Source organism: Manacus vitellinus, unplaced genomic scaffold, assembly GCF_001715985.3.
Source record: "Manacus vitellinus isolate BGI_N305 unplaced genomic scaffold, ASM171598v3 scaffold_3_pilon, whole genome shotgun sequence".
Taxonomy (NCBI): Eukaryota; Metazoa; Chordata; class Aves; order Passeriformes; family Pipridae; genus Manacus; species Manacus vitellinus.
The window spans coordinates 3002340-3015058 of record NW_021940535.1 but is presented as its reverse complement, the minus strand read 5'-3'; the positions used below and the strand labels follow the sequence as shown (position 1 = coordinate 3015058).

At 42.1% G+C, this 12719-nt stretch overlaps 2 protein-coding genes across 3 annotated transcripts; both read left to right on the top strand.

Moving 5' to 3' along the window:
- The first annotated feature begins 511 nt into the window (after positions 1-511).
- PSMA2 (proteasome subunit alpha 2) lies at positions 512-4463 on the top strand. Its single transcript, XM_008921333.2, has 7 exons — positions 512-620; positions 1176-1308; positions 1702-1824; positions 2180-2261; positions 3340-3413; positions 3863-3920; positions 4002-4463. Exons 2-7 carry the CDS (start codon positions 1292-1294, stop codon positions 4116-4118), a joined length of 471 nt encoding a protein of 156 aa, XP_008919581.2. The 5' UTR covers positions 512-620; positions 1176-1291; the 3' UTR covers positions 4119-4463.
- Positions 4464-8512: 4049 nt separating this feature from the next.
- On the top strand, positions 8513-12412 carry CUNH7orf25 (chromosome unknown C7orf25 homolog). Of its 2 annotated transcripts, none has more exons than XM_018075896.1 (2): positions 8513-8529; positions 10143-12412. In XM_018075896.1, the coding sequence occupies exon 2, from the start codon at positions 10159-10161 to the stop codon at positions 11425-11427; it is 1269 nt and encodes a 422-aa protein (XP_017931385.1). In that variant the 5' UTR covers positions 8513-8529; positions 10143-10158; the 3' UTR covers positions 11428-12412. The 2 variants fall into 2 exon arrangements, with proteins under 2 accessions (XP_017931385.1, XP_017931384.1); XM_018075895.1 differs by lacking the exon at positions 8513-8529 and adding an exon at positions 9629-9870.
- Positions 12413-12719: the final 307 nt, after the last annotated feature.

Below are 12719 nucleotides of genomic sequence, written 5' to 3'. Positions count from 1 at the left end.
TTGTTTCTGTCTTGTGCTTATCTGTCAAAAAGCATAGCTGTTTTTTGCTGGTACCTTTCAGCAGAGAACATCAGTGTTCTCTGATGTTTGAAAACTTTTGGACACCACACATATAATGTATATCATGAGTAGAAACTCATGACACGCTCTGAAGATTTTTCCCTCTGAGTGGAAAACTTTTTTAAAATGGTATAAAATTGGAGAATGGACTCGTCCTCCTTCAACCTGCATCCCAGTCACTGCTCCCCACCTGTGACACCTTAGCTTTCATGAGGGCTGTAGGTTAATGCTGTGTGAGTATCCCAGTGGCACTGTGCAGCAGTGACTTCTGTGCTGAACCAGTCCAACTCCTTTAGAAGCTCTTACAAGTCTTCAGACCTCTGGGGTTTTGTTGTTTGTTTGTTTGTTTTTTAAATCCTGGTCAGAATATGCTGTTGCCGGATGTAAAGAGGCTTAAAAAAGCAAGTTGGCATCAGATTGTTGTAGGAAAGATTCGAGCGCATTGGAATTATGTTAATCTTTCTTTTGTGTCTTCCTTTTTAGTCCTTCTGGAAAGCTTGTTCAGATTGAATATGCTTTGGCTGCAGTAGCTGCAGGAGCTCCATCAGTTGGGATTAAAGGTATGTCCAGAAAATAACTACTTTAGTGAAGGATTTGGGATTCTGACTATCCTTTGAGAGAACTAAATCATTTTGGATTATGTACTGGGTCCTGTGTATTGGACCTTTCTTTATCTTTCCTTCTGTTACATATTTTGTTACTCTTTCAGTGGATTTTCAAATGTTTTAATAGGTTTAGTGTTTTCTGGGGTTCTTTTCTGGGTGATTCTGTAGACGTTCAGGTGGTAGAGATAGGTGTTTGGTTTGGGGTTTTTTTTGATTGTTCCTATCCTTATATATAGAAATTACACACAAAAAAGTTACTTTGATTACTCAATTATTAATGTTATTCAGAATCTTTAGAATGGGACTGTGGGAGCTGTATGGTTATTTAAAATGAGAAACAATGGGTTGGGTGGATTCATCAAAGTATCTCTCTTTAACATGATTGTAAACTTGAAGAGTTTTTTTAAAAATAGAGGAAGAAAATTTTTAGTCCAATAAACTTGTTCTGTGTTTCAACTGCTTTCCATAGTTTTAGTTTAATATTTAAAAAAATTTCCTGTTCTTTTCTAGCTGCAAATGGAGTGGTGTTGGCAACTGAGAAGAAGCAGAAATCCATTCTGTATGATGAAAGGAGTGTCCACAAAGTAGAACCAATTACCAAACATATAGGTTTAGTGTACAGTGGAATGGGTCCAGATTACAGGTATGAAAACATCTTGTTTGATCACCACTTAGATCCATTTTCATACAAGAAGTGTAAGAAGCAGGTAGCAATTAGCTGTTTCTAAGTCTTTCTAAGTATATGTTGTAATACCATATTTTATTATAATAAAATGACATTCACTTGAAATTTTCCGTAATATATCTGATACCTTGTCAAATAACCTTTTATGTGAAGAATGAAAGTGGTGTTATTCAACCTTAGTTTCAGTTTAAGTGTTTCAGAGATTACTCAGTTGATAAAGGTAAGCCAGCACAGTCTGTTTTCTTACATTAATGTTACGACAGAGGTACAGCTCTGTAGCATTGTATTTATTAAGAGTTTTCAGTTCTAGTTAGAATTTCTTTGACATAGTAATTTTGTCTTTGTTTTTAGAGTACTTGTGCACAGAGCTCGGAAGCTGGCCCAGCAGTATTACTTGGTTTATCATGAGCCCATTCCAACAGCTCAGCTAGTACAGAGAATTGCTTCTGTGATGCAGGAATACACGCAATCTGGGTATGTGGTGGAATTGCAAAGTTGCTTAGAAAGATGGTTTTTAAAAGTAAGGAGTAACAGCTACTCAATGATTCAAGTTTTTGTGTCAAAGACAGTTTTTCAGTGGAGAACATGCACAGAAAGTGGGCCAGTTGGAGGAGCGTGGACTGGCACTGGCTGAGAATGAGTCTCCATATCTTGCAAACCAACACGTCAGACAAGGCAGCATTATTTGGGCTTGTTCTGGTGGTTGACTAGTCATTCCTCATCACAGCTACAGTCTGGTGGGAACCATTTGGGGGAAGGTTAACACATCCAAAATAATTTAGTCACCTTTGCCTTTCACTGAATAATTTATCATTTTGTTTTCCTGTAGTGGTGTTCGTCCTTTTGGTGTGTCACTGCTAATATGTGGCTGGAATGAAGGGCGGCCGTATTTATTTCAGTCGGATCCATCTGTAAGTATCTTACATTTGTAAATTCTGCTACTTTTATAAAACATGAAATTTCACAGATGCTTATGAAATACTTTCTGTGATGAGAACAATGCAGAGCTAGAACAAAAGATACCTTAACATAACTTCAGAATGAGCCATTTCAGTAGGTGCTTGGAGCAAGTCTGGATCATTCTGGACCTACATGTTCCTGAACTGCTTGAGGGATGGGAGCTGCTTTTCAGGGAGATCACCAACCCTTTTCATGCCTTTCCTAGTTGATTGTGCCAGCAAAAATTGCCTTCTGCAACAGATACCAGAAAAAAAAAAAGTCTGCTTATGCTGCTCAAAACTGAATGGAAGTTAAGTCAAAAGCTGTTGTATTGTGAAACATAATGCACGTGCCTTTGTATTTAATGACAGTGGTTAAGTGAGTTTATTAGCTAGGTTTGCTCTGCACTTCTGAAAAACTACCCTTTGATGCACATGTGAGGTGCAGTGCTTCAGACAAAAAAAACGAGGAGGTCACTGTCATGATCATCAGTGAGCTTCAGAAGTTTGAATTACTGCCTGATTCTCCAACGTAAAAAGCAAAATGCAGATTCCTTAAGGCAATTTGATTAAGGCATAGACCTGCTGATAGTCTTCATGCCAGAGAGAATACAAGTGATGGCTAAATATCCTGTTAGTAGCTAACATAAATCAGATAGCTGGTTTGCAACAAGTTTTTTTATACTACCTAGTCTTCAAAAAGAAGAGTGGAGTGAACCTCAGTAAGGATCTGACTGTGCACTTTCTCAAAGGCAAACATACTATTTCTGTTTAAGGAATCCCAAATCAAAGCTATGCTACCTACTTACTAGTTCATCTTTCAAAGTAGTGGGAGGATGAAAATAGTTTGGGCCCCATACAAACATTCTGTACATTTTCACAGCATATGTTCCTGTATCAAATTATTCTGAATGTGATCCAAAATTATCTCCCATAGTCTCAGAACATTCAGTATTTTCGTAATTGTTGCTGTACTTTTTTCCCAAGTAATTGAATACATAGTGTTTGACTAAGTCACACAAAACAGTTCAATAGATTGTTGCTTTTACAGGGAGCTTACTTTGCATGGAAAGCAACAGCAATGGGAAAAAATTATGTCAATGGGAAAACATTCCTTGAGAAAAGGTAATGTATTTGATACTTGTCTAAAAGGATACTGTGTTTTGTTCAGATTCCACGTAAAACAGCCAGATTAAAAAAAATGCACACTTTTTAGATTATCAGAATAAAGTTTTAAAATACTTAAGATGTGATGCTTCTAGTTTACTTACTTACATATGCACAGGAAATTTGATATATTTAAACTCTAACTTTTGTGTTTATGGAGAATTGTATGAGTGCAATAAACATTACATTCAACATAATTTGCAGCAATATTGTTGTATAGTGTCGGTGTGAAAAGTACTGTTCTTATTTTGACAAATAATAACTTTGACTCATAATGTTACAGTGCTTACAAATAATATTTGTATGAGAAAGATTTTAGTAGTGTTTGGGTTTTTAGAGACTCCAGAATTAGTAAAATTTGGAAAGGGCTTTGTCCCTTGCTGAAATACATAAATGTCTGTTTACAGATACAATGAAGATTTGGAGCTCGAAGATGCCATTCATACAGCTATTTTAACACTAAAGGTGAGCAAAATATTTAAGAAAGAAGTTTCGTATGTTATGACTTCATTGATATGATCCACTGAACTGTATTTTTTTTAATAGGAGAGCTTTGAGGGGCAAATGACAGAAGACAACATTGAAGTTGGCATCTGTAATGAAGCTGGTTTTAGGAGGCTCACTCCAACTGAGGTTAAAGACTACTTGGCTGCAATAGCCTAGTAGAAACCAAGCAAGACTGTGTGGTTCACACAAAGGTCTTTTTAATTTTGGCTACTTAAATGTTTTTCTTTGCAGTTTTTGCATACTTATTTCTACATGGTTTGTCTGAGAGATTTTTTAAACATCATGGGTGCAAATACAACGGTCCTTAATATTGTAATACATGAAATCTTGTTAAAGATAATTCTTTCCCTTGATACACAAAATACTGTACAAAATGTAAAGTTATAGTGACAGCTTGAAAAAGGCTAAAGAATAAAATCGAAGGCCAATGTTTTGGGGGAAAGTGTCCGTGTGTCTTTTTAATCCTAGCTTGTTTATCTGCATAAAGCTTAGATTTCAGTATCTTTATTTTTGAGGAAACAGTTTTTCCCATACAGCCATGATGGATTCATGTTAGACCTTTTAAAGAATTTAAATGTTGAGCGGACAGGATAATTTTTCACTTTGGAATATTGTTTAAATGTTAAGTAATTTCCAGAAATGGTTTTATCTGGTGTAAAAAATCATGTACTTTCACAAAGAGACAGAACAGTCTTCCATTTCAGGTATGAACTGCAATCTACTTGAGCCTCTCTGCTTTTGACCTTCTTCGTCTTTGTGTCACAAGAACTTGTTTTCCATTACTTGAGTTATTTTCGTGGCCCTAGAAATTGCACTTTTTCAACCCTGAAATATTGTTAGAAAAAATAGAAGTAATAACTCTTGCTGAAAACTAAATGCATTTATCACCATCAATAAAAATCAACAGGAGTTACAAAACAGAATGAGAGTACGTAATGTAATGACTTTATCCCTTGAATTGTCCTCAAATATTTTCCAACTTGCAAGATAACTCTAAAGACAGGTGCAGAACTTGGATATTATTTGTGGGGGGTGTATGTATCAATACATTTGTTACATGTATAGAGTTGGTCAGGTCATAAAGAAACACAGAATTTACTACAAAAGAAAGGATAAATATATGGTGGGGGGTTCAGCAGAAATAACCTGGTCTGCAGCAGTTTAAGTTACTGTTTGCAGATTTTATATTTTTTTAAAGCAATCTCATAGTTAAAATGTTGATAATGAACTCGGAGTGACAGCTGCATCCCTCTGCTTGTATGTAAGCTTAAGGGTGGAGGGGAGGTGCCTGGCAGGCTACATGTCATCCAGCCATAACTGATGAAGGAAATACAAAGTATCAGTCTGCAGAAAGTAGTGTATAACCTAATTGACCTGTGTTTTCCAGTGTCTGTCTTCTGATGGTTCATGTTATCATCAGCTAAATAAGAGTTTCTGAAGCATGCCATAAATGAAATTTTATTTCCTAATGTCAGAAATAAAAGCTCTGTCCAAACAGTTCCTCCAGATCACTTTTTGAGTATTTGGCTCTGAAAACCAGTCCATACTCTGATCCTTATTCTAGAGAAAATTAAACAACTCGGAACTGAAACTGAAAACTTGATATTGCTGCATCTTCAGTTTAAAATATTTATACGTAGTCGGTGTTTTAATGATATATAAATATTCAAAAGGGTTTTCTGTATGAAAAAATGTAGGTAAGTACTTCAGAAAATGGTTAGCCTGAACTGCAGTAGTTTAATTGTCTCTGCTACTAGAAACAGTTGATTAGCAAAGAACACCCTATGAAGGGTAGTTGAAACCAAAGCAAGTTTCAAATAAGTCATGCTTTCTCACTGCCAAGATGGCAACAGTGGGAGAAACAAACAAAAATCTCTTGAGGTTTGGGGGCTGTGGTTTTGGTTTTTAAAAAATTGAGCACCTGCCATCTGGAGAATGTTACTAATTTACAGGTGGCAAAGGGAAGGGAAAAAAAACTGTATCATCCATAGTTTCCTGTAGTTTAATAATTTAAATGTAGTAACTGTTCTGTGCATTGTACAGAAGCTATTGTGTTCTGAATTAGGAAAATACTGTCTGTGAGATACCTGATAATAGGTATAAGTGTTGAGGGGGTGTTTCCCCACTCCCCCCCATCCTGCCAGGACAGGCAATCATTACAGCACAGGGCAATTTTAGCACTTCAGTACTTCAGAAGTGTTGCTGAGTTTACTTCATGTTGGACCAATGTTGCAAATGGGTGGCAGCATGAAGGTACTACATTTGTCAGATACTCTGAATGACCACCTCTGGTTGCCAGGTTGCTTCACTGAGTGCTTTTTAGGAATATAAACTGTTTGAATTGGTAAAATAATATTTATTTTTCAATGGTGGCACATTTTTCTTCTGAGGACAAATAGAAGTGTGCCTTGAAAAACATGAGAATACTATCACTAGGCTCCTCTTACAACAAAAAGCTTCAAAACGGTGAGCAGTTGTAACTTTCCTCTGAGAGTACTTTCCCTTTAGAGTGCTTTCCTCAGGCTGTCTCTCTGCAGTATGATATGGGAGCCCCAAGTCATAATTTCCATAGTAATGATTTATTGCTCCTTGCATAAAGTGGGGTCAAGGGGCTATAAAGCAGACAAATACTCTTTGTGAGAAATGACAAATTGCAGGTGAGATTATTTCAGCTAGCCATGAAGTGTGACTGCTTCGTTTAGCTTGTTCCTAATCTGAAAGAAGAGACAGCAATCACTTAAAGCAGGTGATATTGATTTGTTTGTCCTGCAAGATGGTCTGCTCCAAGGTAGAGCAGTGTGACACCTATGAGAATTGGGATTTATTAACTAGTAGGATCGGGCTCTGAGAACAGTATTATCATTTCATTAAGTTATTGCTTTAAGTCACAGAGTCACAGGATGGGTCGGGTTGGAAGGGACCACACCCAGTCCAACCTCCCTGCTCAAGCAGCGTCATCCTAGAGCACATGGCACAAGATTGTGTCCAGACAGTTCCCCAGTATCTCCAGTGAGGGAGAGTGCACAACCCCTCTTTTACAGTGCACGGTCACTCACACAGTAAAGTACAGGTGCAGTAAGCCCCTTACAACTTACTTTGTCTTACTATTGCTTTCCAGATCTTGTGAAATCATTTAGGCACTTACTCCCTGCAGGAACCAGTGATCAGAAGGCAAGTCTTTCCCATGCAGGTAGGGAATATTGCTGCATGGAGAGAGGCAAGACGATGGCTATGTCTGCTGCACGAAGGCGGGCAGCAACTTGGGGCAAGCATAGGGGACACTTGCTCACATTTAGCACAGAATCGTTTTGTATGGGCTAGTTTTGTTGTCCAAGCTTCATGGATTCAATGGGCGTGGGTCCAGCGTGCACGGAGCCATGGCTGCTGTTTCTCTGCTGAAGTTGAAAGTCCCAGGCCAAATTGTTTCTGGCCTGTCTGTTCCCACTCTACTCTGCACTGGTGAAGCCTCACCTTGAATATTGTGTGCAGTTTTGGTCACCACAGTATAAGAAAGATATTAAGCTGTTAGCATCCAAAGGATGGCAACTTCCCCCTTCCTTGAGGTCACTTGGTCTGTTCAGCCTGGAGGAGACTGAGGGGAGACCTCAATGCAGTTTAACAACTTCTTTGTGAGGGAAAAAGGAGGGGCAGGCACTGATCTCTGTGGGGACTGGTGACAGGACCATGGGAACGGCCTGAAGTTATGTCAGGAAAGGTTTAGGTTAGATATTAGGGAAAGGTTCTTCACCCAGAGGGTGGTTGAGCACTGGAACAGGCTCCACAGGTAAGTGCTTACAGCACCAAGCCTGACAGAGTTCAAGAAGTGTTTGGACAATACTCTCGGGCACGTGGTGTGACTCTTGGGGATGGTCCTGTGGAGGACCAGGAGTTGGACTCGATGATCCTTGTTGGTCCCTTCCAACTCAGCGTATTCTGTGACTCAGTGACTGTGTCTGACCTGACGTATTGCCCTTGGCCCTTACAGGCTTTCGGGACAAGCGGCGGGCACCCTGGTGAGCGTGGCCAGGCCGGGCGGGCCGGGCGCGGCGGAGCGAGGCGGGTGGTGCCGTGTCCCCGCCCGGCGGCCCCGGGGGAGGTGGCCGGCCCGGGCGCGAGCAGTCCACACGCCACGCCGGCTCGGGGCGAGGGCTGTTTGGCGCGCTGGGCTGTGCAGTACGGGCTGCGGGGGCCGGGGAAAGCGGCGGGCCCGGGGGAGGAGCGGGGCTGGGAGCGCCCGGAGAGGCGAGGCCTGGCCGCCGGCAACATCGCGCCCCGGCAGTGACTGGGGGACGAGGGCGATAGTGGGGACAAGAGCCGGCGTCCGGCGGCGTCCTCGCCGCCCCCCCTGCCGGGGCCAGAATGTGGGTGGAGGGCGAGCGTGGAGGGAGCCGGGGCCGCCGGGCCGGGGGCGAGCGCTAAGGGCGCTTTGCCCTCACCGAAGATGGCGCCGCGGCCTCCCCGGTGCTGCGGCCACGTGATGGGGGGAGGGGGCGGGGAGGGGCGGCCGGTCCCGGCACGGGAAACGTCGGGCCCTGAGGGGAAAGGAGGGGGCAAAGAGGAGCCTGCGGTTCGTAATGGGGCCACCGTGCAGTTGTGCTGAAAAAGTATTTGGGTTTGTGGGTTTACTCTCACTGCAACCCTTGATATTCGCTCTGTTTAAGTCTCAGTGTGCCTGGACACAGTGAGTTGTAGCTGCTGTGGGGAAAGGTGCCCAAGTGCTAACCATGGGGGTTTACTCATTGATTTACACACAAGAATAAGCTTGTAAGAGAAGACTTTGGGGGGGAAAGGCTGATTACTCAGTCTAAAGAGAGTCAGTAGGTCGGGTCGGAAGGCATTGGGCTTTTTGGACATGCTGGATGTTGACTGGGCCAGTAGCAGCTAATTCTGGCTGTGTTTCCACTTGTGCGTAGTGCAAGGGTGATTTCCATTCCTTGAAGGCAGGCTCCACTGCTGCACTGGCAGAGCCTGTTGTAAGACCCAGGCCGTGTCCTGTTGCTCGTTTGTCTTGTCCTTTAACACCAGTTTGCTTCAACGTGCAGGTTAGGTAAGAATTACAGTGTTTATACTTGTAACTGGGAGTCAAAATTGATTAATTTCACTATTCACTATGGTTATTTACTGCCCGTCATTGTGCTGTTGTTTGCTGTGGCACGAATCCTACATTTTTCAAAGACAGCACGCATTCAGTGAAGTAATTCCTATCATACTTTACTTAAGGGAGGCATACTAAAATAATACAAATGCAAAGGAATAGATTTATCAGATGCAACACAGTACATCTCTTGGTAGAATTAGAAAGCATAGCAATTTCTAGGTTCTCCTGACTCTAGAATTGTGAATCATAGCCTTGTCGCAATGCCGTATAATAGAAACATACAATGGTTAGGGTTGGAAGGGACATTAAAGGTCATCTAGTTTCCCCCTGCCATGGGCAGGGACACCTTCCACTAGACCAGGTTGCTCAAAGCCCCATCAAACCTGGCCTGGAATACTTCCAGACATAGGGCATCCACAGCTTCTCTGGGCAACTCGTTCCAGTCTCTCAGGGGCTAATCCACTGAGCTGAACAGTGCAGGTTGGAAGCTGGAGAGGATAGAGCCGTGCTCCCCAGAACTGTAAAGTGCAATGGGCTTCCTCTATGCTGTGTTAAAATACTTGCTGGGAGTCAGACTTCACAGTTTTTATGTGTATCTGTGAGCATGGTGGGTATCTTTTAATTTTAATGATAACTGTGATGAGAGAGAGAGGCATTTACTTATGGCATTAACTGTATTTCTAATTTTGCTCTGGATGGCAGCTTTTGCAAACGAGCTGTAAGAGTTAACATCTAAGTGACTGGTTCAGTGAAGGGCTCCTATGCAGAGAAGGAGGAGGGGGCATTGGAAAGAAACTACAAACCTGGAAGGTGTGCGTGGAGACCTGAATACTGCTGTTCTTCCTAGATAAGACTTGAGGTTTTCTGAGTCTGTGGGTTGGATGTCCAAAGGTAAAGGAAAGGAATTGAACTCTTTGCTGGGACTTGTGCTGAGGTTCCAGATGCTTGTGCTTTACAATACTGGTAGCTGTTGCATGAAGTCTACCGCAAAGCTTGAGTATATGCTGTTGGAAAGACCTCTTTTCACTGTCTTTATTTTTGGCCATGCAATAACAATCTTCTCTTTTGCTCTCACTTGATAGGAATAATGTTTCCAACATGTCTGTGCAGTCACTGCTTTGTGAAAGAATTGCTGTTGCCAAAGATTTGATCAAGAGAGCAGAAGCCCTTTCCAAGTCCCAGAAAAGGAGAATAGAAGGTGGGGCAAAACTATGTAGCAAACTGAAGGCTGAGCTAAACTTCTTACACAAGGTGGAGGCAGGGAAAGTGGCCATTAAAGAGTCCCATCTGCAGAGTACAAACCTTACCCACCTCCAAGCCATTATTCAGTCAGCAGAAAATCTGGAGGATGTTGTCAGTGTCCTCCATGTCTTTGCTTATGAGGACAAGTTTGGAGACAAACAGACCCTGGTGGTAGATGTTGTTGCAAACGGAGGTCACACATGGGTGAAGGCCATCGGTCGGAAAGCTGAGGCTCTGCATAACATCTGGCTGGGGAGAGGCCAGTATGGTGACAAAAGCGTCATTGAGCAGGCAGAGGACTTCCTGCAAGCAAGCCGTCAGCAGCCGGTGGAGTACAGCAATCCCCACATCATCTTTGCGTTCTACAACAGCGTGTCCAGTCCTATGGCAGAGAGACTCAAGGAGATGGGAATATCTGTGAGAGGAGATGTTGTTGCTGTGAACTCACTGGTGGAGCCATCTGCAGACAGCGAGCACCCTAGCGCCAGTGAATCAGATGAAGAAGGCCCTGAACTCCTGCAGGTGACCAGAGTGGACCGGGAGAATTTAGTGGCCAGCATTGCTTTTCCTACTCAGATCAAAGTAAATGTCTGCAATAGAGTTAACTTGGACATCACTACCTTAATAACCTATGTCTCTGCTCTGAGCTATGGAGGCTGCTACTTTGTCTTCAAAGAAAAAGTACTGACAGAGCAAGCAGCCCAAGAAAGGAGGGAGAGAGTGCTGCCTCAGCTGGAGGAGTTCATGGAGGGAAAAGAGCTCTTTGCCTGCGAATCTGCTGTCAGAGATTTTCAGTCCATCTTGGAAACGCTGGGAGGACCTGGGGAGAAAGAGCGAGCTGCATTGCTTGTTAAAAGGGTTACCGTGGTGCCAGATCAGCCATCTGAGCGTGCCTTAGGACTAGTGGCTAGTTCAAAAATCAACAGCCGTTCTCTAACCATTTTTGGGACAGGAGACACTTTGAAAGCCATCACCATGACCGCAAATAGTGGGTTTGTGAGGGCAGCAGCAAACCAAGGCGTCAGATTCAGCGTTTTTGTCCATCAGCCACGAGCATTGACAGAAAGCAAAGAATCTGCTGCCACACCTTTACCAAAGAGCTGCCCATCTGATAATGGACTATAAGTCATTGAATCAGTTAGTCATGGAAATACTGTAGGTGCTGCAGTGGAGGCTTTTTGAGAAAGAATCATAGCAATACAGTTTTGGGTGTGTATCAGTGATGACAGTAAATGTAGCAGTGGAAGAACTCCTCTAGGGATTTGCAATATATTCACTCATTCCTTGGGGGTTTTTTGTTCAGCTGACCATTAATTTATTCACTAAAGTAATAAGATGTCAATGAAAATTGTTAACTGGCTTACAGTGTATTAATTGTATCCATCCCTATTAAAAAGTTCAGTTAAAGCACAATAGCTATTGTGCCCTTGTCATTTTTGTCCTCTACAGAGAGGTAAGATCCATCATAGATGAACTTTGGGCTTGACTTCTGTGGAACTTAAATATTTCTTTCACCTATCCTATTCGATTGAATTCTTTGTTGATTCAGAGGTACCTTGCATAGACACCTGTACCTTTTTGGTATATGATGTTTTATGAAGACGTGACTAGTAGCCATGAATAGAAACCAACTTAAGCCTTCTTTCTCTTACTGAAAGGAACCTCTACATGTATACCATGTTAGACTGAATTGGGCAACAGCTTTAAAATTCCTGGAAAAATCAGTTGAAATCAGAGTTTATTTGGGCTAAACTTGACAGCCAGTGGTAGCAGACCAAGGATGCAAATCTGATTCCCTTTTCTCCTAGTCTTTGACCAAATGCAAAGTCTTGCTGGGTGCAATGCCCAGCTCGAGATAACAGAATCCTCCTAAACTGAGCCAGCACCCAGGTGGTTTATGATACTAGTCTACTATCTGCTGAGGACTCACAGAACTTGAGTCTCTCTTTGTTGCATGTGGATTACCTGAAACAAAGCCTCAGTGAGGTCCTTTAGTGTTGGTGTGGCAGTGAGGAGGTTTGCGGGGTATGTTGTTGAATCCTAGCTTGCTCTGTAGCAGAGAGAAGCCTTTTCACTGGTGTTGTAATTGCTGATTTTATTCGAAGTGTAGAATAAACAAATCCTTTTTTGTCTTTTTTCTTTTTTTTCTTTCCCCAGGAGAGTTTTCCTGTTTTAGAAGTGTTTCTCATGTTTTTTCCTGAATGCTGTAATGACAGCACTTGCTCTTTGGTATTAATTTGCATGAGTTTCCTAGTGGAAAATTTTGAGATGTCAGAGTGAGCCTCTCGGCCCTGAGCTATACATTTTTATCAGGTCAGTGAAAGAGATAACCACTGAATATTTTATAGGCTGTTGTTTCAACATGATAGCATTGTTATGCAGCTTATGGTTCAGGCAAAGAACATTCTCTTGCCTCC

Bases quoted from the DNA above. Each gene is read 5' to 3' on its own strand.
- PSMA2 (XM_008921333.2), top strand. The intron at 1,825-2,179 runs GTATGTGGTGGA...GTTTTCCTGTAG, and splicing joins CAGGAATACACGCAATCTGG to TGGTGTTCGTCCTTTTGGTG. The intron at 2,262-3,339 runs GTAAGTATCTTA...TTGCTTTTACAG, and splicing joins TATTTCAGTCGGATCCATCT to GGAGCTTACTTTGCATGGAA.
- CUNH7orf25 (XM_018075896.1), top strand. From the start codon at position 10,159: ATGTCTGTGCAGTCACTGCTTTGTGAAAGAATTGCTGTTGCCAAAGAT.